The 26,196-nt window shown below is 42.7% G+C and overlaps 1 protein-coding gene across 1 annotated transcript; it reads right to left on the minus strand.

The window, feature by feature from the left end:
* Positions 1–889: 889 nt before the first annotated feature.
* On the minus strand, positions 890–26,196 carry TNNT3 (troponin T3, fast skeletal type). Its single transcript, XM_084851069.1, has 11 exons — positions 26,128–26,196; positions 25,559–25,699; positions 24,670–24,727; positions 15,877–15,898; positions 14,371–14,416; positions 13,989–14,105; positions 13,318–13,395; positions 12,670–12,783; positions 11,522–11,631; positions 8,530–8,620; positions 890–1,279 (listed from the first exon to the last, which is right to left on the minus strand). The coding sequence occupies exons 1-11, from the start codon at positions 26,194–26,196 to the stop codon at positions 1,205–1,207; spliced, it is 921 nt and encodes a 306-aa protein (XP_084707195.1). The 3' UTR covers positions 890–1,204.

The raw sequence follows: 26,196 nt of genomic DNA on the forward strand, positions 1-26,196 counted from the left end.
TAAAAGCTGTAGACTGAAGCCTCTCGTCTGTGTATGTTTGGGCACTGAAGTAAAGTGGGGACTAAGGGAATCATGACATGCTGTTGCTCTCTGACTGCAACCCTAAAACAACCCATGGGTTCTGGTTGGCTTGTCAACCACCCCAACAACTCACCCTTGCCAGATTGCACATAATGAGAAGCTATGGCATGCCTTGACTGTTCAAAATGGCAACCACCACCACAAGAAGCCCCGTGGGGAAATTCATCCCTGGTGCTTCTCATTACATGCAAACCAGGTCACTGCTTCCATGATAAGATGCACTATGCTTTTGTTCTGGAGAACAACAGCAGGAGGATGCTGTTGCTCTCGGGACCTGCTTGTGGGCTTCCCATAGGAATCTGGTTGATCCCTGTGTGAAAGAGGATACTACGCTAGATAAGCCTTTGGTCTGATCCAGCAGGGCTCTTATGAGTTGCAATTGCTAGCAGGTGTCTCCTCCTTTCTTTTAGAGACTCAAGAAGGCAAAACCAATGGAGACCTTAGAAAAGTAGGCATGGTGGATAGCGAAGGATCAAAGATGTTTTGACCTAGGGATCCATGGGTATTATCTTTCCTTATGACCCCAAATTTTCCATTGTGTGCTTTTGCCTTTACAGCTGTGATTTATGCACCTTTAGCAGACACATAACTCAGTGGGGCTTACTTCTATGTAAATATGCAAAGGATCAGAGTGTAAGTTACATCTTAACAGTGTACAGTCTTTGTGGGGTGTAAATTGACGCACATTTACTTGCTTCAGGAGGCCTGAAGTACTACCTACTGCCTGAGCCAGTGAACTCCAAGTCCTTGGTAAAAGATACATTCTTAGTAGATTATAATGGAAGAAAAAGAAGAATGGCCAGTCATGCGCTGTATGGCTGAAGTATATTATCGGTCACACTTTATTTACAAAACCAAAGGATTCGTACACTGCAATCTATGGGGCAGCGTAGGGCTGGAATTAGGAAAATAAAGGACACACGCAGCAGGTAGTAAAAGGTGTCAGCAGGGAGTCATCTCCATTCCAGGGCAGTGGTTCTGGAGGATGGGGAGCCCTTGAAATAAGCAGTAGGCAATCCAGGCTGATGTTGGAACTATGGTATTGCTCAGGCGAGGGAACGAAATTCATGTTTAAAGAGGGTCGGGGAGGCCAGCAATGTTTAGCCATGCCACCGCTGATGATTCAGCCTGCAGGCACCTTCCAGATGTTTACTTCCAGCGCCCTCCAACTTTGCCCTTGGCTCCAGCCTTCTTGCTGCTGTAATACAGAGAGGAGAAAAACAGGTCAGTGTGCCTGCCCCAGCCATGTCTTTTCTAACTCTTGACCTTGCCATTTTGGTAAGAAGCTCAGCATCTCATGTCACTAGAACAGGCTAATTGGGTGCCCCTTCAACTGAGTGCGTCAGCATTAGAGGGGACAAAACAAATTTCAGTTTTTAAAATCATTTATCACAGCCAGTGCTGTTTTCACGTAATCAGGGAGTGGCTAGTCCATGGGTCAGCTCTGCCCCCTGAAGCATTTATCTCATGCCAAGTGGCCCTACCAAACATGTGATAGTCAACATATGGCAAAAAAAAAAAAAATCTCCCACAGTTTCACTCAGACTTGTGTGAAATAAGAAAGATCCCATACCTTAATGTTACACCTCCCTTTGTATTTGAATTTTATATGCAATGCCCAGGCCATGCCTAAATACATGTACACCAGAATTGTGAATCCCTTATGGCTAGACTGTGCCAACTGCATTATACAGCCTGATCAAACAGGAGGGGGTTGTGTTGTGGAGCAAAATATACTTCCACCCTCCTGGACAACTGCGTGGCAAATAAGTGGTCCCCCAAAATACAGAAGTTGTCCAGTCATGACTTAAACCATAGCAGAAATTTAGACTGATCTCTGTTCAGAGATCAATCTAACTTATATATCAGGCTTACTACATATCTGATGAACCATGATAGTTCACAAAGCATTATTCTTCAGAATTGCACAAAAGCCGTTACACTTTACTGAGACTAATCATTCTACTTTTTCTCTGGCCACGGGAACAAGGATATCATCCTTGAGTTCTTCAGCTATAGGTCAATGATTTCCACATCACTTCATTTTGCATGCAACTGAAACAACACCCCAAACATGCATGGCACTTACCTTCCTGCTATGAGCTAGGTGCACAGGTGAGTTCCAGGTGAGTAAGTTAGTCTATTGTTAGAATTTCTGCACTGTGGCAGCAACAGATTCTTCCTGCAATGCAACTGATTGCATGCCATTTATCGCTGAATGGTACTACAAGTTGCCCAGCAAGCCAACTTGGACTAATAGCCAGGGGGGTTGCGAGTTGGGGCTTGGAATATATGCTTCTCCTAGGAAGCTTCCAGTACAGACTTATCGAGGGAACAGGAGAGGTGTTCAGATACTAAGATACTAAGAAATACTAAGAAATGTCTTTAAAGCTTACATGGTTTCCAACACCAGTAGATTTGTTCAGCAGTAGCTTTCCGTATGGGAGGATCTGTCATAGTGACATCCACGCATGCATACACACACACACATACACACAAATAGTGCATACTTTACCTGTCAGTTAACTTAGATTCTAGAATTTTGTTCCGAAAACAACCTTAGACATGAGACACTTGCAGCAGCCAAATGTTTCCTCAGAGAATAGAGACTACTGTCACCCCAATCCTATACATTTGGGCTGTACGTATGCCTATACAGCCCATGAAACAAACATGGCTTACGATTATAATGAGCGTTTGCGCTGTTGTGCTGGCCCATCTCAGTGCTGTTGTGCTGGCCTTAGTATCACTGGTTCCTGATGACACTCAAATAGTGTAAAGCCCTTAGCACTGGCTTCAGGGGTGTCAGATACCCCTTTCACAAAGTATTGTCTCTCTTATGATAAAGGGCTGCCTCTTACTTCAAAATGCCATGCCTTCCTAAATAATAATCTCAAACCTCAGTGTCCCTTTATCTTTAGAAACCGAGTAGCACAGATCTACTTGGACTGCATATGGTCCTGTCATATTCCTTATCTTGTCTGGGGTTGATATTATTTTATTAGTTAGAAGGGCCACATGAGAATCATTAACGTGGGGTAGTGCACCAATATTTAAAACTCTTTAAAGTGGGGCTAGTGGACAAATGCTGGAAACTTTCTAAAGTCTGGAATGGCTGGCACTGATTTAAAGCAAACAAAAAAAGCCCTCCTGTAATGATATGCATTCCCCACAGCTAGATGTGTCTTCTGGGTTATTTTCCTCTGTGAGGAAAGTTAGTGCATTTATGTGAGTTACAAGTAATTACATGTGGCAGATGCCTTTACTTCCTTGGAACATGGCACTTCTATTGCTGAAAAACACTGTGCCAGGTTAATCATACTGTGTTGTAATGTTCTAGTGCAGGGGAAAACGAGACAATGTCTTGCCCTTGCCTTTCTGGGTATAACTATGATTGCAGTCTTTGCATGACTCCATAGAAACTTGTGCATGAAGGACATAAGAGTCTAGCCACATTTGAGAGTTCCTCCCAACTTCCATTCTTCCCACAGTTGCCTACTCCCAACAATGGCCTCCCATTGGACTACCGCCTCCCCTCCCACTGGCCTTTATCTCTGATGTGTTAGGTTTCTTAATGGACACATGCAACCGTGAAGACATAGAGCAAATCAAGCAGGAAAGAATGTGAATTAAATAGAGGTGAGGCAGGGAAGGAAAATAAAGAGGTTGTATGACCAGTGGAAAAGAACCCACTGGCTGTGGCCACGATTAGTGTTATTACATCCCATTCCTTACAATCTCAGACATGGCATGACCCCTCCCTTAAAGGAAGTTCTTGTGTTCAAAAACACACAGTGGTGCAAATAAGTTGTATCCACAGCTGAGCCTCGCTGAGATTGTCAGAAGAGGAGCAGGTTCTTTTGCATGGTGGTTATCGATACACTTCAGTTTCACCAACATTTTCTGAAGGGAAGGGAGTGGGGTGGAATTTGTCATTCTGCCTTTCCACCTCTTCCCCTTCTAAGAAGAAAACGAGGGCAACAAGACTGAAGTGACCGCTGCAAACACGTGAGAGGATATTCCAGACTTTGGGCTGGGAAAGGCTGGGTACTCACTGTTTCTGGGCCTGATCAATCCGGTTCCTGAGGGTGGTGATCTGCAAACAACATACATGACTAGGTTTTTTTTAAAGAGATCTAACTTCCCGTAGTGGAGGGAAGGTTTTTTTTACCTGGCAGGAGATCTGGTGTAGCTGGGATGGGATCCCAAAGTCTTCCTTTTTGGATGAAAAACCGAGAGACAAAGACATTGCTAGCTGGCAGTAAACTTACCAGAAAAGGTGGTGATTTCATGATATACGTGGCTGAGGGACCCCAGCTTGAGGAAGACAATCTACTTTATCCTTCTTAAAGCGTACATTTTGTGGAAGCCATTTATACTACATGTGCATAGTGAAATTCTGGCCAGGAAACAAGAAATAGGAATCCAAAACTCCAGAGGTCATGAGAGTTTGAAAACATTGTAATTTGAAATTAGCCTTAATGAAGTTATGATAATGTTCCAGAAATGAGTTGTCTATGTATGTATGTCTGCTGTCTACTTCTTCATAGTCCACTTGTTCTCTTTTCTGTCATCTTTGCTGGAGATTTACTAGCCAGTTAGCAAACATTGATTTGGAAGACAGAGATTGACCTATGTTGTTGATGAAGAACTGAAAATAGAAAGACTCCAAAGCTGAAAAGTTAACCAATGATGTTTGCTCAGCAGTAATTATCTCCAGGGCTGCTGCTGGGAGTTACTTGATACACTGGAAGCATCAGCCTCCACTCCACAGAACGCGAGCATTTTCAAAAAGTGGGGGTGGGGGAGCTGCATTTTGAAAGAGAAACTGGAATTGCTGGGTACTGCTGAACGAAGAGGCTTCCAAAAGCCTACAGTGGCAATGGACAGTCTCCCATGGATAAATGAAAACACAGAAATTGTCAGTGATAACTGAAGAAGCCACATGTATAACTGAGACTTAGGACCTCTTCATATGTTACTGCAGTAGCGCATTGACTGCTTCCCCATGGGTTTCTCTCATGTGACCATAGCAGCAATCAAAAACCAGAACCACGTGAGCAAAGCCAGTTGCATGGATCCTTCTCATCTGATTGTTACCCAGCTGGGAGGGAGGGCAATGACTGGGTGGGAAGGACGCATATGATTGGCTCTACATTTGTGGTTCCAGCTTCCAAACATCACTGTGCAACAGCATGGGAAGAAACCAAAGAGTAGCTCTTCTACTTCTGTGGTAACACATGAGGGGCTACCACAGAAATGTATAAAGAATCTGGGTCTTGTGAGTCCTGATGAGATGCACTCCCTATGATAATCAGGTGATCCTCTTTATGCTAGTTCCACTTAGCTAGCCAAAGTAAGAGTCCTCAGAGAGTAAAGGAAGGAAATATTAATGGCAGAAAGTATCAACCACAGAAAGAGAAGTATGCTGAGAATTCCAAACCAGCTCCCAGATGCTGGTAAGCACTGTGGCTTTCTGAATTTTTATGAGAGGGCTGCTATCTTTTCGGTCATGGTAGAAGTCAGAACTGAATCTCCTGCTCATGGAAATGAAGAACAGCAGAAATGATAACTTCATAATTATGCCATTGCTTACTGTACTTTCCCTACTACTCCAGTTTCTCTGGTTGCCATGTGGCATATGGTCGCAACCCCCTAAGACATACGTTGAAAAAACAGACCTTTTTCCTAACAGGCCCAAATTCATTGTAATTAAAATTCTCCATTAGCCATGTTCATATTCTTCTGAGCAAAAGTGAAGTCCTAGAAATCATTGGCCAGCAATAGTTTCTTGCACTTTGAAATACGCAGTATTTAAACCAAAAAGAGTTCACATTTTAGCCTTCTCTGCCATTTTAGATTTGCAGGGCCAAGCCTTCTTCCATGGCAAGCAGAAACAAGAGACTCTGACATTGGAAGCAACGTGGCACAACATGAAAAAGGGGAGCTCAGTCACCTGATATACTTACTTGTGGATATTTAAAATCTGCTTCAAGGAACTGAATTCAGGTATTTGTTAAGGAACCCATTGGCTTTGCTCATCCATCTCGCTTCGGTGCTTGGGACTTACCTTCACTGCTAAACCTGCAGTATGTTGAAGACAACAGGCATGGCACTCACCCTCCTGGGCAGCAAAGATAGGCAAGAAAGTGGCAAGCACCGAACAGCAATGTGGCTTATCATTGCTCTAAAAAGCAGTGCTTTCTTTCCACTAATTCCTTACTTGTTTGCTCATTTTGTCTCCCCCCGCCCTTTTGATGAACTTTGCCCTGCTGCTTTGCTCACTTCCATTCAACATCAGTTCTCCATTTTATGTCTGTAACTCAAACATTAAAAAAAAACCCTGTAAGAATAGCCTTCCTGGGTTAAACTCAAAGTCCATCATCTGATCCAGGAGTGGGGAACCCGTGGCCTTCCAGATGTTGTTGGACTCCAATTCTCATCAGTCCAAAGCAGCACGGCCCATGGCCAGAGATAATGGGAGTTGCATTCCCACAACATCTGGAGGGCCACGGGTTCCCCACCCCTGATCTAGCCCAACGTTCTGCATCCAACAGCAGCCAGGCAAATGTCTCTGGGAAGCTCTGACAAACCAGGTAGGAAGCAGATGGCCATCCTACATTAAGCTTGTCTTTCTGGTTCCTCACCCAGTCACTATTCTGGATTCTCTGTAAGGCCATGCCGTGGAAAAACTATAGAGCCTTCTGGTCAGTGCTCCAGTGTTCAAACATGTGGAATACATCCATGGATTATCTGAAAAGCAGCCTTGATCCTATAGAAATAATTTTATTGAAAGGGATTGTTTCCCTCATAAGAAATTAGTTTCTGTGGCACTGCACTGACTCTACGAAGCAGGTGCCTGAGATAACAGCTGGTAGTGTAGACCAGACTCAGGAATTCGCTTCTCTACCAATGCTGCCTTCATTCCTCATCCCCGTTTTGCTGCTATCAGCTAGTTATCTTACAGGAGGCTTATATATCAAGTCTAGAAGCACAGCAGGTATATTCTGCAGAAGTCTTCCCCAACTGGGAGCCCTCCAGATGTGGACGGGATGGTTGTGGATGGTGGGAGTTGTAGTCTAACACATCTGGAGGGCACCAGGTTGGGGAAGGCTGTTCTGCAATGACTGATACTATACTCTTTTTAGCTGCTTCAGCCTGCTATGAATGAATGAATGAATGAATGAATGGTGCGAGCAAAATACAACACAACACAGCCACAGTTCAATTGTCTTGTTCTCCGTGCCAGGAACTGAGTGCCAGCCTGCTGTCCATCTGAGTGAACCTGAAGCACCCGGACTCTTGACATGCAGGAGGCTCATGCATGTAAACAGCCTCTGCTGCTTTTGTCATTTGCGTGAACTCTTAGTACTTACAACTTGGACAGTGCCTCCACCCTGCAACGTAGTGATAAAATCTAAGAGAGATCAAGATAGTTACATTGGCTTTGGGGTATTTCACAAATCCAGTTGTTTGAAATATGTAGTCAGAAAGAGATAAACAGTCCCAAATTTCAGAGGATTACGTTAACATTCTAATACCAGGCAAATACTTTAAGAGGGATGCTCTATTCCCTTAGATCTTCAAAGTGTAGAGCAATGGCGGAGCAGATTTTGCACATCTGTCCCGACCACCGCTTCCAGCTCTCCTCTTCTTCCAGGTTCAGCTCAACTACATGGATTGGGTGTGAAGTGTGTGCCACCTATACAAGAAGTGTCAAATGTGCATAGGCCTGATAATGTGCGATTGGCCTGCATGGTATTTTGGTCTAAGCACATTAGACTTTACACATGTACAGAGTGGCTGCTCTTTGATCATTTTCCAGGAGGGCAAGGACCTTGCACACAGCTTGAAGAGAAATTTGGAGTATTTTTCTCCTGCCCAGCATGAAGAGATCATCTATACCCTTTCTATCATGGCAGATATCACGTAGGGTCAGCAAAGCAAAAGAAGTGACTGTGCTGGCTTCTCTGCCTACGTAAGAACAGAACACGAGTAAGAGAGGCAGGTGACATCAGAATAGGGTTCAGCATTAGACGCCTGGTTATTTTAGTCCAGGGCTGATCAGTGGCAATGGGCATATAGGGTTTTTCTGTTCCCTCTCTTGGTTGCTGTGATGGAAAATAAAACCATGAAATTAGGCATCTTATTCATGAAGGCACTTGGCAACAGAGACAGGCAGATTCAATGATATGGCTAAAACTCTTTTCATACTCTCCCTCCAGGCACATCATGAAGAAATCTCTTCCCTTTTTGGAAAGTCAAAACCCACTCTGGGTAGATAATTCAGAAGCTATCAGTCCCGCGTGAACATGTATATCCTGTTGATAAGTATTCAGGATGGTGCATGAGGTTTTATGGTCCTCATGCCATTCCTCTCCCAGGAAGATCATATAACTTGGACTTGAGCATCAGCAGTATCACAACAAGATTTCTTTTTCTACTCACATCATATTTTTGTCTCTTGATCTTCTCTAAATATTCATATTTTTCCGTTTCCAGCTGATATAACCAATCCCACATCTCCTTGGCTTTCTCCCTGCGTATTTGTGAAGAAGCAGAAACACGGGGGAAAGGGGAGGGCGTTTAATTTCATTTATCACATCTTCTGTAGACTTCAAAGTACTAGTAACCATAAAGCAGGGTTGGGAAACGTGGTCCTCAAGATGTTGTTGGACTGTAACTCCCATCTTCCATCACCATTGGCTATGCTGGATAGGGCTGATGGGAATTGCAATCTAACAACAATTGGAGGGCTGCATGTTCCCCTCTGCTGCCATAAAACAAAGGTTTTATGCACTAGAGGACTGCCTCATCTACACAAATACATTTCAGATTGTGTTAATCAGCAGTTCATATAAACTAAGAGCCTTAGGAAGCAATCCTATGCATGATTAGATGGGAAATAGTCCTACAATTCCCAGCATTCCTCAGCCAGTATATGTGCACAAAAGGACAACCCAGAATACGGTTTGAGTGTGGTTGTTGTTGAAGTGTGGGTTGTCGTTATGTGCAAACTAAGCACTGTGGTTTAACCGTAGGTTGTTAACCATGAACAATCTAGAGTTCACAACCTAACAACAAACCAGAGGTTCTCTTCCTCGATTGTTCATAGTTAACAACTCATAGTAAACCATAGTGCAAGGTTCACACATAATGACAACGCACACTTCAATAGCAACCCATACTCAACCCGTACTCTGGGTTGCTGTTACAAGTGACCCACTCTGTTATTTGATTAAAAATGGTCTCTCCCATGATCTATCCTGCATTAACAGGTGATTCATTACAGATTAAAATATATTCGGTCATACTGTCACTTGTAAAAACAGCTTCATATTACACTTCTAAGCACTTATGCTTAGACATAAGTTCCACTGAAATCAAATGTTGTATTGTGAATGGTCTGTCAGCTCTTTACACTCTGTTAATTTTTTATCTTTACATTTCTTAGGAATTTTGCTTCCCGCATAACAAACCCAGCTGAATTAGAGAGGGGAAGTCAGGAGGGAAACTATGGGTGACACTGTGATTAATTAAATACTAAGCATGAGGTTGTGGTGATGCCCATCAGCACCCCAGCGTGCAGGAATGAGGGAAGTTTAAGCCTTCCTTCCTCAGCGATTATCTCAGCAAGGAACCCCCACCCCCACCCCCCAGCAATTAGTGTTAGGAAAAAGAAATTTCCATTGGCACCAACAGGAAGTTTTTTCCTAATGCTAATTGCTGTGCAGGGATGGGTGGGTGATTTTTATTGAGATCATGATGACTATTGCCATCACTGCCACCACCACCAAACAAACTCACATACAAATCTGCCCAGACATTAACATCTGCCTCAGAGGCCTTAGTCATAGGCCCATCTATAAGATCAGTTCACTTGTGGGTACAAGAAACAGGGCCTTCTCAAAGGTGGTCCCCAGGTTGCAGAATTCCCTCTCCTTTGAGGTGCATATGGCCTCAACTCTGCCAATGTTCAAACGCATTTTTAAAATTCATCTATTTCAGATTGCTTTATTGTGAATTGGGTCTTTTATCTTTCCAGTTTAAAAATTAATGACTTTTTAGAAGGGTTAGCATTTTTATTTGTTAGGTGTGTTATTTGTTAGGTGTGTTATTTGTTATTTCAATTGAGCTGACCTCAATTGACAATTGAGCTGACCTTTTTGTGTTTAAAATTATTTTTGCACTACTGTTTGATTTTACTGTGATTCTGTGTTATTGTATTTTACTTTTATGTGAGCTGCCTTGTTAGAACGATGTCCTAAAAAGCAGCCTATAAATACATTTTTGTGCATATGTTTAAATAAATAAGTAAGCCCTGTGAAAATCTTTGGGCATAATGAAATATTATAGATGACTACATAGCTATACCTAAAATGTATCTGTCATGGGCCTGCCTGGCGCCAACATGGTTATCTTTTCAGCGCCAGGTTAAGACCTTCCTCTACTCTCAGGCATTTGGCAGCACTTGATAAAGTTTTTAATCAGGTCATGGGATTTCTTCTCATTGATTGTTAGCATTGTTTGGGGGTGGGGGGTGCGCGTGTGTGTGCTGTCTGTTTATATGATCATATATAAACTGTTTTTATGTTATGTACAACACTGTATTATAAGGTTTTTAATCTCTGTAAACTGCCCAGACAGCACTGGCCGTTGGGCGGTATAGAAATGTAATGAATGAATGGGAGAACTTATATTCATGCAAGCAGTGCCGTCCACCTCAAATTAAAAACCTTTAAGTGACACTGATTTCTGTAGGAGAAAGTTAAGCATCCTTTTTCCCAGGGAAGCACATCAGATGTCTCTGGGAAGCCCACAAGCAAGACAGGAATAGCACACTGCTGTTCTCCAGCAACTGGTATGCAGAGGCCTGCTGTCTCTGATCCTGGGGGTATCATAGAATCATAGGGTTGGAAGGGGCCTACAAGACCATCGAGTCCAACCCCCTGCTCATTGCAGGAAGCCTGATTCCCAGGCGGTCTCCCATCCAAGTACTAACCAGGGCTGACCCTGCTTAGCTTACGAGATCAGACGAGATCGGGTGCCAGGCGAGCCTCCTGTAGCCATCATGACATGTAGCCTTTAACAGCATTATCCTCCATGAATTCATCTAATCCCCTTTTAAAGCCATCGAAGTTGGCTGTCACCACACCTTGTGGCAGCAAATTCCCTTTTCTAATGCTGTGCTGTTAGGAGGTGCTTCCTTTTTTCTGTCCTGAATCTCCCACCTTTCAGTTTCATGGAATGACCTAGTTTTATGGGACAGGGAAAAAGCTGTTTCTGCATCCCCACTCATACCAGAACATTATCTTCTCTAAATAAGGCCTTCCAAGAAATCTTACCATAAAGCCTTTTAATATACTCAAACAAACCCGACTTCTTCCATTCCATACAACCCCAAGCTATCTTGTACCAGTCAGGGAAAACAGCATTTTACCTCAGTTTGTCGTCACTAAGGTGGTCAATGTTTAGGGCTTTGCGCCTATCTGCCAGCACCTTCTTCTTCAGTTCCCTCGCAGTTTGCTTTTTCCCTCTCTTTTGATCAGCCTGTGAAGAAACAGCATTTTCAGAACATCACATCCCTCCATTAATTCAATCCCGATGAAGGGAGCATCACCGTGGAAAAGAAAGTTGAAGCTTGGCACACGCTAGAATAGGCTCCCCCAACCTGGTGCTTTCTGCATGTGCTGTACTACAACCCCCAAGCTGGCTGAGAATGATGGGAGTTGTAGTCTAACACATCTGGATGGCACTAGGTTGGGGAAGGTGGTGCTAGGGCAATAGTTCTCAAGCCAGGAGCATGGTAGGAGAAATGTGAGTTCTTTTACTCCTTGAATTTCTTGATTGAGCCAGGAGGCACTGCCAACCCACCAACCTTTTCCCCCGTTCTGACTAGGGGTGAAACGACAAGCTATGTTCAATACCTGGTGTGTAGGTGATCATAAGCTTTTCCTTTCATGCAAATGTGTGGGGCCCCAATCTGGAGTGTTAATCAGGGGTGTTAAACCTTTCCACCCAGCCACTTCTTTTCTTTAAAGGAAAAAAACCCTCCACTGGCACCACCAGAGAAGTGCTGAGGGAAGCAGCTGCAGCCATCACTGCTAACTTAATTTGCTGGGCAGTTTGCTCAGGCCCCTCTCGAACCTGCTGCCAGCCGTGACCGGCTTCATCCCACGGCTCCTGGTTCCCAGCTCACCTCAGACCACTGCCCATGGCTCAGCTCTGAGTGGGCAACTCAAACAGTTGTTGCCTAACTCTGAGAAGTTTATGATGACACTGCCTGAGAATCCCTGCTCTAGCACATTGTGGGAGAATATGCTGCGAATCTAAGTTGCTGGCATCTCTGCAAGAGAAAACCAAAGCTCCAATGACTTTGCATTGATTCTGAAGTTTCTTTGACTCTGTTCCTGAAAGTTGAAGGTCTTTCAAGCTCTTGTCAATGTGGAAGGAAAGAATTCCTAGCAGCCGATTAGACTTTTCATGAGATCTTAGGGAATTCTAACTGGGGAAATTTTCAGATGAGCAACGCTACAGTTGCTTACCATTCGCCACATTCCCATTTCCTCAATCAAGCAATAGATTTACCTTTGCCAAATAGCTGCTGTATGTGGCGCCCATGGAGGACAGAGCCTTCTTCTTCTTCATGTCATCTTCAGCTCTTCTCTTGGCATCTTCCTCCTCTCTTCTTGCTTTCTCCTCCTGTGAAATGTAAAGGAGAGATATAGCCTACATCAGACTTGGGAATAACAAGTGTGGCACAATCAATCAGGGACTCATAATTTCCTTTAGGCAGACTGGGATGATTAGAAGAATTCTGCATGAAGAAGACTCTTGCTTAAGTGATAAACCTGCTTTTATGAGACAAAGAGGTATCAACAGGGTTGGCCCAAGATATTCTGCTGCCTGTGGCAAAGGACAAGGTAGTGTCTCTTCCCCAATCCATGTACAGTAGCCAGCTGCACTGGCAGTTGAACCTTACCCCAATACTGGTGATGGGATAGTGTCCTCCAACATACTTGAGGCAACAGGCTGGTTTAGTGGGGCCAGGACAGGTTGTGTGGCATACAGAGCTCTATCCTCCAACAGGGGAGAACTGCCAGGGAGACCAGGAGGAACAGCCAGGAGGCTGCTACTGCTGACTCCTATCAGCTGCCACCTGAGGCCATCACCCACTCTGCCTAATGGTAGGGCCGGCCCTGTGTATCAAGGAGAATAAGATGCAGACAGACTTACCACAAGCCTGGACTGACGCTCCTTTTCTTTTTCAGCCCGGATCCTTTGCTGTTCCGCCCTTTCAGCTCTACGCTTCTCCTGTCCATTGCACATAAAAAGATATGAATCAGTGAGTAGTTTCACTATGACTCCATTCATGCTGTTGGCTAGAAGACTATCTTCTGTCACCATTTGAGGGAAGAAACTGCTCTGAGACTGAACAGTTCAAATCAGTGAAGCCAGTGATCCCATACAGATGGCCAAAGTATCCCAAACACAGCTTTCTCAGCCTGGGTTCTGCATTAGCTGCTGGTGTGTGGTAAAATCTTTATCAGTATTCATCCAGAAGCATTTGTGCTTAACCTGATAAAATGATAAACTATCATCAGCTGTCTCTGAGTTGAGACTGACAAAATGGCCTAAAACCTATAATACAAAAGACTGTTGTAGAGAGGAGAAAGCAGTACAAGGACCAAACAGTGATAACTTCATTAGAAGCCCAGCTTCATGGTATCCTATCCACAAAAATTCACAATAGACTTGGATGAAGAGGTGACCACTCTTAAGAATTCTCTCCTCCCTTGGAGAGAAGGGATCATTCATTCTGTGTTGTGTCCATTAGCCATGCGTCTCTTGACGTATTACGCTCTTGGAGAAGACATAATTATGGAGACTACATCAGGGAAACTTACGATTCTCTCTTTGAGAGCCAGCAACTCCTCCTCTTCCTTCTTCCGACCTTCAAAGTGATTATCAATCAAGGCTTGAAGCTCAATCAAGTCTTTGTTCTGCCTCTTCTTTTGGATGTCCTGGAGAAAGAACAGAAATGTTGTGTTGGTTATGATAACTGTGACAACAATCATCTTTTGGATTATATAGGTCCTTCCACTCAAGAATTCTTTCATATTCCCATTTATTAAAACCCCAAACACTAGTTTTGTCTCATGATTAGGGAACTTACTCAGAAATGTCTTAAGGACAGAGATGGAGGTCTTATTTCTTTATATTAGAAGTATACTGAAAGTTTAGAGGGGCAAGACAAGAGCATTGTTGGAAGGAGCCAGCAATACTTACATCAAAGTCTACTTTCTCACCCTCTGGGATCTTAGGTGCAGTCAGCCTTTGTGGATGAGGCAAAGAGAAAGAGAGACATAGAAGCACCAGAGGTAAGCATTTTCAGAACTGGGAGTGGATGGAAAGAACTGTTCACAAGAAAACGTAACTGAAATCAAGCTTGACTGAACACCAGTTAGGAAAAGTGTAAGTGTTGTGACACTTTAGACCAGGGTTGACAAACTCAAAAGTATTGAAGAGCCAAATACCCCTCCTAGCAAGTGTCGAGGGGAAGCAGTCACATGTGTTTCCCTCTACAAAATATTGATTCCAACTGAATTCAACAACAACCCATCAATTCCATCTCAATAAGATATGAAATTGGAAACATTAAAAATTGTTCCTGCATCCCTGACAACATACCTATCCTTAAACATGTACAGCATTAATTCAGTTACCCAAAGTGAACCGAACTCTTTGAACCTTAGCTCCTTGGAGGGGAAGATGGATCCGTTTGGGTAGAATATAACAGAGATGCTGTGGATCTCTGGACTTGGGATGCCTAAAAGCCTTGCTTGGGCCCTTAATCTTTATGTCCGACTCCCCTCTGCTTTCCAGAATAGCTGGTTTACTGTGACATACTCTTCGAAAGCCACAAATAAATTCTTCCTCCACCATACGAAACCTCATGCCGCAATAATCCTGTCAGCTTCTAAGCTATCACTGGTTTGGTCTCTGTGAAGGGTTCATCTGCTTTCATGTATGTGGATCATTCCCTGGCCCTGTTACTCACAGTCTTCTATTCATCATGGCAATGTGATGTAGGACGTCATGCTGCACCCCCTTTCTAACTCCGTCTCCTTCATGCAACCTGCTCTCTTATTAGACCCATTTTATCCCTTGCCCTGCATGATCCTTCCTACCTTCTTTCATGCCTCAATATGCCCAGAATACCCTGACTTTTCCTGTCCAACCAACAGGAATTGGTTCCTGTTGCCCCTCTCCTCCATCCAATCCCTTCTCACAGCCTGCTTTACTCACAAATGCTTTTCTGGGTATACTCTGTATCCTGGTCCAGCGCTATAGCTTACTACTCAAGCCAACCCCCATCCTCATTGCTTCTTTACCTTATCCTGGCACCTTTTCTCATATTTGCTAATTCTATGCCAAGAGATGGACAGAAAGTAGATCTCCATATGTTTTGGACCAACTCCCAGAAGCCCCTGCAGGCATGGCCAATGGTCAGGAATGCTGGGAGCTGAAGTCCAAAACATCTGGATATCTATTTTCTGCCTGCCCCTGTTCTATGCCACTCTGGGCATGGACTGTGAGGTCTTCAGACTTTGCCCCAAGAGAAGGCGTGGAAGATGCTTTTTGGACATGACCAAGAAGTGCAGCCAACTAAGTGTGAAAGCCACAGCACATTTGGCTGGCCACACTTATTTGCAACACCTGAAGCCAGCTAAGTAAACATTTTAAAATTATTATAACAATGGGTATATTAAACATCTGCTAGTACACACTTACGTTGGTACTCTGGGCTTCTTCTCTAAACATATCAATGCGGGAAGGATACAGAAAACAAGGGAAGAAAAGATGGAGAAGGAAAATATTAGAACAACAGAATATATCCTAGTCTGGTTTGCTAAAACAACAGAACCAGAAGGGATGTCCAGTCTTATGGAAACATCCCAAAGGCACTTGGCTCCACTCCTGACACTTCATAGGGTCACATTCCTTGGCTGGCCAGTTTTACTCAGAAGTAAAACAGTACAGAAAAATGAAGCAAGAGCTTGCATGAAAGCTCCAACATAGCATCTGGAAGGCAGCAGTTTCCTTTAATATATTGAGTCCCAGCTCCCAAAATTGAGATGTCTTTTATAACCACATGCTATGTATGAATTCAAAGGAATCAGTCACACAATGCTCTCTCTGTGGCTCCTTTTTTTGGTTTTTCTGAGACTTCAGCAATAAAAAGCTCACAGCCTATTGGGCAGAGTCTTGTGAACACCGCTTAATTTGAGGAATGATGAACATTAATGTGAAGAATTGTTGAACATTTGTTATGTCACCCTTTCAGTCCATGCGAGGCCATTTGCTTTTACAGTGATAATAATGCGTAAAGCAAAACTCCACTTTTCTCCTACCCTCCAACTCAAAGCAACATTTTGAGGTATCGGCCTTAAAAGTGAGACTTTGTACATGTCTGCTTTGGAAGGTGTCAAAATTGACTAGGAGCTTTTCTATATGAGTCTGTTAATCTGCTGCATCTACTTTCGGTTTCATCGCAAAATTTGAGATAGGAACACTACACGAGGAGCATTTCCTTTCCTGCTTTTCCACTACATAACCTCCAGGTGGAACTGTGGTGTAGCGGAATAGTGCAAATACACAAGTGGAAATAGCTTTTTTTTTTCACTTTCAGAAAAAATACCCCATTTTCCCTGCTCTAAAAAAAATGCTAAAAGTGCTGTTTGCAAACAGAAGCATAACTGGAAGGTCACAATGTCATCTAAAGAACCTGTAAACAATTGTGAGTTGGCACTCCAAGCTCTGTTATGCTGTTGTTTTCCATCCAGAGAAGGTGATTTAAATTAAGTACAATGAGACTTGAACACTCTTATCTGTGCAGCTCTGTACGATCATGGGTAGGGAGTGACAAACACAATAAATGCTTCAGTGCTGTAAGAATTGCCTGGAAATGTTCTGAGAAAAGGTTAAAGCACACCTACACCCCTTGGGAATGACTGAGTGTGAATAATCCATCCCCAACCTGGTGGCTTCCAGATGTTTGAACAACAACCCCCAGCATTCCTGGCCATTGGCTGCTGGGAGCTGAAGCCCAAAATGTCTGAAGGAGACCAGGTTGGGGAAGGCTGCATTAATTCAACATTGGTACTGTCCTAATCACAGTCAGCCCAGGGGCTATCTATAAAGAATGCCACATTTAGAAAAGGAGGGGAGGGGAGGGGAAGGGAGAGAGAGGGAGAGGTAGCACAGCTATGCCACACTGACAAGGGAATGCGGCCACTGGTTGAAAAACAAGTATTTGTTCCTCCCACACAGTCATTCAGTACCACGTGCCAACAAGGGCATGCCTTTGCTTTCTCTTGATTTTCTGGCTTTACACAGTAACCTCCCATCTTTATCGCGCTTTTCTTATCCTTCTCTAACCTGTCTGTTAACTCATTCACTTAATCCAGCCTTCCCCAACTTGATGCTGTCCAGATGTGTTGGACTGTAGCTCCCATGGCCATTGGCCATGCTGGCTGGGAATGGTGGCAGTTGCAGTCCAACACATTCTTCTGCAGCTACGCTTCCATTAACCCATCCTTTAGGATCACCTAAATCTGCCCTCTCTATAAAACCCAATAGGTGATGTGTGCGGCTACATAAAAGGTGAGTGCATTTGCTTAGGCTGGACTCCTCCTTAATCTGTTGTAAGGAGGGAAAACGTTTGCTGATTTTAATAACTAGCTTGGTAGATTTTCTTTGTTGTTCTTTTTATCTTTGTGTTTTATTTTAATTGTTTTAGGGCGCAATCCTATGGAGATAGTCATCAGCCTCTGAGTTCGGACTATCCAATGCAGGGAGGCCAGAGTACAGAGGTATTCTTTGGCTCCATGCTCCAGCCGACCTGCATTTTTGGCTAGACAGGCGATTTCACCTGTCTAGCCAGGGAGCTTTGGCGCGGCAGCAGGGAGGCCACACAGCCCACAGGAAGCTGTTTAACATGGCTTCCACTGTCTCGTCCCCGCCCCGCCCCCTTTGCACCATCTCCATGCTCTGTTTCCGAGGGTGGAAGCGTAGCTGATGTAGCTGGTCAGGTTCTCTCCCCAAGGGGGTGGGGACCTCAGTTCCCAGAAACCAAAAAAACCTATGGTCCTCTCGACAGTTTCTAGTGGCCATAGGATTGCTCCCTCCATGCATTGTGTACACTTCCCTGTGATTTAAAATGAAGGGTGATATATAAATATTTTAAATAAATAAATAAATAAATAAATAAATAAATGTTTTTTAGGTCTCTATTTTTCTCCTCTATTAGGCAGTGAGCTTTTTGATCTGCAATGGTTTATAAAATATAGGGGATGGAAACACAAATCACACCAAACAATCTTTCATGGATGTTATTCAGAAACATAAACAATTCCCTTTCCCTCCTTACATCAAAGAATTACTATACTCCTATTTCACCGTAAAACTGCACATTAATAGGAATATATCACTATAGAGAATATATATATATATATATATATATATATATATATAAACACAAGTCTCTGTTCTGATTTTCTTTTTGTCTGTCTATTTCTCACAATTTGCTCTGAGATATATGTACCATTGGCCAAGATAACCACCTCACAAGTTTGGGCATCTGTTAGTCCCTTAGTAATAATTCCATGAACATGTGGTTAAAAGAAAGGTTAGTTTTCTGATCCTGGAATAAAAAGTAATGTTTATGGGTTATATTCAACACTGGCCATCTGCCAGTGGAATGGAAACCACTGGTGGAAGGGATTTCCCCTCTCCCCTGCACACCCCTGTGCACCACCACCCCCAATCTGCTCCAGAGGGTTGGGGAAACCTTGGATCAGATTTGGGGTGTGTGGAGGTCTGTTGTGCAAGCAGAAATCCACTCATGTGATGTTGGAGTTAACCCTGTGTACTTCCAGGATACCAGATAAGGGTAAAACAAAACAAAAAGCCCATTCTATTTTTTTAAAAAATTAACATAAAGCCTTCAAGTGCATCACAACACAAGATATAGTGTATGCACAGAGACCAGTCCCAAAGTTAGGGTTTATCTTTAAGATAGTCTTTTTATTTTCAAGGAACTGGGGAAAACAAACAAACACAGAATCATCATGGCAAAATCCTTTCTTTTGATGCCCCTTCCTTTATTTCAGGTTCTGATTTTTCTGGTTCTTATATACAAAGGCTGTGAAACATAATCCCTATCTTAAAAAAATTCCTGCCAAAAGAAATAGTCCACCAATGCTTTGCCTTAAAATAACGATGACAACAAATCTGGAAAATAAGCATGAGATAAAGGGAATTGATCTCATGTAAGAAAAGTCTTGAACTCTCAGAATCTGAAATTTAGAATGGATTAAAACATGTCAGTAGGGGAAGTTGTTATGCTGTCCTAATGTAGTTTTTATTCTCTACTAGCAGTACCTCTGACCTCTAGTAGAATTTCTCATCAATGGCATGAATGAATGGTGAACTAAGAATAGATGCCAAATATCAATGGAAGATTTCCACCCAATGCAAATTCTAGCTTCAGTTGAAGGATTTTTGTCAGGAATACAGTACTGGCAGTGAAGGGTTAAATCCCTTCTCCCTACAATCCAGATAATTGGCAGCCCCCTCCCACCTGATGTTATTTCATTTCTAAAAACTTGCATTTTAAATGCACAGATGCATTTTACATCATATCATATGTATTTAGCCCTGGATCTGTGTTCTTTTTACATCTGTTGGGACTCACCACAAATATTTGGGGTGAAAGTCTGGTGGTGTGAAAACCTGGCTTAAGACAAAGCAAATCTCTATCAACATGGAGGCATGAAAGGTTGTATATTTGCAACTGTGATGATTTGGCCCAGTTCCTGGCTTTACATTGGGTGAGGATTAGAAGCAGAGAAAAAGGGTGTTAGAAAAGATTTGCTGTCTCCAAATGACACCAATATACCATCACAATATTCTCCTTCTTCTCCAGCTGCAGATGAAAGGCAAAGGAAAGAAAGCAATCGAGTCAGTATGCTTCCCAGATATTTTTGTTCTATTTGCTCCAACTCCCTACTTTCTTTGTCTCCTCCTTCCCACCTTCCAGTTCCTAGAATGATCAATTCCCATGTGGGCTAAACAAAGAAGAGTAATAAAGTGTGTCCAATGACTGAACTGAATGATAAGAAATTGTCTGTTAAAATTTCTAGCCTTTGAGGGCCAGATCATACAATAAGGTTTTTTTCCCCCCTCCACTGAAGCAGCTCTGACCTTCCTTGGAAATATGCTCATGTGTGGATAAATGCCATGTTTAATGTGTATTTAGACTGTAAGCTCCTTCAGGCAGACCCCTGCTCATTTTCCCTTTTATGTCTCTGTAAAGCACCATGTGCACTGATGGCACTACATAAATATTTTTTTAAAAAATCTTTGATTTATGCATGCAACTTTCCATGTATATATTTAGTTACACTTATATCCCACCTTTCCTCCAAGGAGGTCATGGTTCCCCTGGCCCTCCATTTTATCCTTACAACAACCCTGTGGGATGAGGTAGGGTAGGTTGACAGGGAGTGTGTATCCAGCATACTCTATTAACATCTGCTAAGAAAAGCTCCTAGTGTCGTCCAATTCTTCCTCACCATATGCAACCTAAAATATTTTTGAGAACCATTTGCACCATGCTAGAGGAGAGAGAGAAGAAAAAAACGGTTCCTTGGGTGGAAAGCACATACCTTCTTCATGGACTTCTTCTGGAAGTGTCATGGTGAAAGCAAGCAGTGATGGGAAGGAGAGAATAAATGAAAAAGAATATGCACGTTAGCACTTTTGACCCTAACGGGGTGTACAAGGAATGGGTGAAGGAAAAAAAGAAATACTGGTTTTTTAAAAAAGAATAGTGCAGCAAGGCACCTAGAGAAGCTGTGGGGATGTGAAAACAAAAAACAGGTTAATGCAGCTGTGAGTGTGGAGAATTCAAGGAAAAAGAAGCTAGTCTGTAAGTAATAGTTTGTTAATAGTGTTTGTTGATCTTGTTTCTTCTCTTTCAACATCCCATTCACACACATATGTATATTCTGTGTACGTATCAGAGCTAATAGGGAATTGGGAGGTCATGTCACATACCTGGCTCATGAACTTCATCAGGTGAGAAGTGTCATGGAACAAGATGTAACGAACAGCAAGAGAATGAAAACAAGAGGAACATGTTAATACAAGGTCTTTGAACTCTTCTATGAGAGTCCGGGGGAGGGGGAGAGAAAAGAGGGTAGCAGGGCATATCAGTAGTCAGAGGGAAAGAAAATTATTAGCACTTAGGCTGTAGTTCTATACACAGCTGGGAGTAAGCCCCTTTGAACTCTATGGGATTTACTTCTGAGCAAATATGTATAGGCTTGTGCTGTTAAAGGACCAGGAAAAGGCAGCCAAACGGGGAGTCAGTGAAGGTGAATGGTGAATACCAGGTCATATGGTTAATGGCATATAGTTTGTGAATCTGTCAAGATAGCATAAACCAAAAGGAATTCACCATCACGTTTTACAAAGGTTTATCTTGGCTGTAATCATGTACATGATGATGCTTCGGGTTTAAAACAAAGTCATCCTGAAGAAATGCAAGTACCATTTTATTTATCTCCAGTACAGCAATACTAAAGGACCATTTTCAAGGAACCAAGAAGTTCAGAAATGAGCACCCCTCTTTCTGTTTCTTTTTCCCTGGGTAGATGGTCTAGTTGACCCATTTTAGAACTTATATGTAGTAAGAAATGTGCATCTACATGCATTGCAGCTCATGGTAATTTGCTCTTAAGTATTTCAGACTTTGAATTAAAAAAAAAAAAGTTGTTCACAGAAACTGCCATGGTTACCTAGCAAATATTCCATTTACTTATTCAAACTACAAGAATAAATATGGTTTGTAAATGCTGCAGCATTCTTTGCATATCAGTGGCTTATATTCCAAAGATGAAAATCTAGCTCCAGCTGCAGAAAAGACCTGCTCCTGGATCCGTCTGTGCCTGGGCAGAATAAGGCTATAAATACAGAGTTCCAAAATGAAAAAAAGAAAGGTTTTTGCAACTGTATCCCTTTACAATGAATATTCACTCATGAATATAGTATTTTTTCTATGCAATATAACAGATGTCATTATTCTTTAATACGTGGAAACTATTTATAAGACCCTCCTTAATCTCAACCCTCTTCACATGTCAAGATGAATGGAGGTCAAGGGCACTACAGGATTGTGTCCACAGACCTCGCATCCATACGCGGTCAGCATAACTAATGAAAGGCCCTGTGTGTTATGCTGAATGTAACTAGGGGCCGGAGGAAAGTTACCAGGTGTGATCCTGCTCCCCACTCTACACATGTTCATCGTAATGTGTGAAGGGGGTTCAGATCCACCCTGATTCTGCAGTTTTCTCTTAGCTGCTATTCAAGAAGATGCTATGCCAGCCTTCCCCAACCTGGTGCCCTCCAGATGTGTTAGACTACAACTCCCACCATTCCCAGCCAGCATGTTGCCCCTTGCCTTTTCTCCTTCTATGTTCCAGACAGCTCTTTTGCAGATGTTTCATGTCCCCCAGATACTTACATGTTAAGGATGTTAAACCACATTGTTTTCAAATCACAAATGTTATGGGAGAACAATTAAAACCAAGCAAAAGTTAAGAATTATTTATTGTTATCTCCTATTTCCTTGCTCCACCTTTGAATTCCTGTACACGCTACCCTTCAAGACAATCAGAGGAATTCAGAAGTCATGTCACATACCTGGTTCATGAACTTCATGAGGTGGGAGAGTGTCAATAGGGAAAAAGGAAGACAAGACAAGTAAGAAAGACAGGATGGTTAAAAACGTGAACTCTTGCAAGTCAAGGTTGAAGTACATAATTTATAAATAGGTTAAAATGGAAAGCAACTCAATAATGTGTTTAAAGAAGGAGGCAAATGTGAATGAGAAAAGACAGAACATGCAAATATGAAAAGGGGGGAGGTAGAGACGTGCAAATGAATGTGGTGTATCTTGTGTACTATTAGATTAAGAGTCCTTGATTTGCAAATGTGCATAGAGACACTTTGGATTTATTCATGCTTTTCTTAGATACATAGTTTTTAAACCTGTAATTCAGGATCACATCACATATTGCTTTTCCCAACATGGATATCAATGCCACATGTCAGATAAATAGCATATGAAGCAACCCTTATTCAAAGCTAAAGCTTCTTCTCTGATATGGACATAAGGAGGAGAGCGGGTGTGTGTGTGTGTGTGTGTGTGTGTGTGTGTGTGTGAATGCGGAGAGTCTAACTGTAGCATGTTTGGGCATTCTTTATCCCACTGTTAGATGTGAAACTGCATCATAACTATTTAATAATTACAAATGTGCTTACACTGTACTAGGCATTGTGCATGAATAAAAGTAAGCAGGTCTGTGTATGCAGGCTCATAATCTAATAAATATGACATGCTCTTTCAGTTATAAAAATTAATGCACTATTCATCATACAGTACAGAAGATTCATTTGTACGCTTCATCCAAGGAAAAGAAACATCAATTATTTTATGTTATTTTTCTCTCAAATTCATAGAGGATCCAATGCTCTTAAGGATCAGTTGAACTATACTAGCGTTTCTATGAATGTCAAAGATTAATTTGTTACTCCACTAAAACTGGACCTGACCTAATTCAGTTTTCCTTCTACCTTTAGAGAGAAGCAAGCTTGTGCAAGAGCAGGTCACATAACTGCAGGAGAAAAGGAAAAGATAGCCTGTCCCTTGGCACTTCAAGAGCTCAATGCTGCTCTTTACCTCCCCACACACACAAATGATCCCATAACTACTGCCAGATGTTCTATGGAGGGAGCTACCAATGACCATCAGGTATAGGGGGCAGGGAGGGAGTAGTTTGAATTAGGTCCTATGACTTCTCCAGGGAGTGAGAAGGTTGTGGATGAGAGACTGTAGCTTTCCATGAAGAGGTAACTATATAGAGTAGTATATATTCCCACACCTTAAGGGTGTGATCCAAAATCTGATAAGAAGTGCTCTATTGGCATCAGTGGGTAGTATGCAATGTTAGTCCTACATAGAGCAGACCCACAGAAATGAATGGCTTGTCCTTACGAACGTAAGTCTAATTCATTTCAATGGGTCCACTCCAAGTCAGATTACCATGGATACTACCCAGTGGGTTTGGGATTGCACTATCTTGAATTACAGACTTCCAACAATGATGACTCTGCAGCATTCTCCACATCCCCTTCTTCTTGTTTTCTTGTTTTTTTAAATAAAGATCCACCACTGAATTAAGGGGGGTATATTTAGAATTGCCATTTAGCTTGGAAAAGATAAGCCCAAACAAATTCCCTTTTCTGCTACCCCACCCTCACCCCAAATCACCCCCTCCATGCTAACATTAATCTTGGAAAAAGCCTTCCAAGCCTAATTGCAGGTGGGGGGGAGGGGTGTGTGTGCGCGCGCACATGTGCATTATGTGTGAGAAGAGGTATGTACATATGAATGTGTGTATTATGTGTGGAAATAGGTCTGTGGTGTGTGTGTGTGCGTGCGCGCGCGCGCCCCACCCACTTTAGTTTTGAGCTCACACACTTTTTGCTGGGGGCATCTCTGGCAATGCAGCCCCTAGAAGGGAATATGGCCCTCAGGCCAAAAAAGATCCCCCATCCCTGGGTTAAAGCTTTATGCAGCTAGGAATCTTGTGCTTAACACTATTGCATTCTTAGCAGATTCTCAGTTGCCTTATATCCAAAAGATCACCAAAGTCAATGGATAAACTATGGTTCATATATGTTTGAGTGTCTGGCCTGATATATGACAAGGTTTTATTTTTCTCATGCATAATAGTGGTCACCATTTGTTAATCAGAGGGGAGGGGGAGAGGTTATATCAGTGAAAACAAATGTAAATGTTAAGGTAATGTGTTGCTCTCCTGCTCTCTTCCATCACATTTAAATTCTTGCGCACATCAATATGAGATGGAACGAGAAGAATTCAGAAGTCAAGTCACATACCTGGTACATGAACTTCACCAGGTGGGAAGTATCATGGATGGAACAAAAGTGAGGCAATAGAAAACAAGAATATTAGAAAAGAACAATGTGATTACAACAGCTTTAAAGTAAATCGAGACAGCATTGAGAAAGAAGTCAGCTTATTATAGGAAAGTGAATTAATGCAGTTAAATAAGAACAGGCAAAATACCATGTAGGAAAGAGAGGAAAGCAGAGCATGCAAACGAAGAGTAGAGAACATTAATAGAGACTATGCAAATTATCTGTAAGCCATGAAGTGCAGACAGCTTTGTTTACAAAGCTGTTACATTCCTTCTAGTGCACATCTGCAAATTTCAGGGGCTGTGCGAACTCATGGCACACATCCAGCCCCATAATCTAAGCGTGCCAAGAGTTCGGCCCATGCTGCTGCCCCGCAACATACACATACACTAGTCCTCACAGACAGCATGGAGCACTGTGGTGGCACCGACATGACCTGTGTTTTCAGCATAACCGGCGTTCCACTGATGGCACACACGTGTTCCCAAAGGGAGAGCTGCCTGCCTCTTCCAGGAACAATTCCGATGCTTTTGGTTGCATGCTGCAACCCCCAGCCAGAAGCAGAGACAGATGCCATGTGCATTTACCTCCCTTGAGCACCAATTTTTTCACACCATATTTATTTTTTACCACAAACAGATAGTAGATGAGGTACACCTTGGTTTCAAAACAATGAGACATGTGGCACTTTTAAGGTGACAGAAGGCTCTCTTGTTGTTTTTGCTGCCACAGACCAAAATGGCTACCCCTCTAGATGTTGGTTTTATTGACTGAAGGCAAATTCTAGGAGCTGTTATCAGTTCCCATTTCTTGCTAAAACGCAGCCCCCACTCACTATCTATCATTAGTTGCATGTGTATACAGTGGATCAGAGCCATATAAAGTTCTAGATTGCACCTGAACCTTTTGTTTCTGTCATGCCAACAGGGCAGGGAGCAGAAGGTTACGAAGATGTTAGTGCTCAGATACCTGCTGCGGCACGGCACGGCACGGCATGGCACGGCACACCCCAGTGCTGATGCTACTGCTAACAGACAT

Source organism: Heloderma suspectum, chromosome 1 (genome assembly GCF_057233095.1).
Source record: "Heloderma suspectum isolate Gila_16-S chromosome 1, 16-S_ref, whole genome shotgun sequence".
Taxonomy (NCBI): Eukaryota; Metazoa; Chordata; class Lepidosauria; order Squamata; family Helodermatidae; genus Heloderma; species Heloderma suspectum.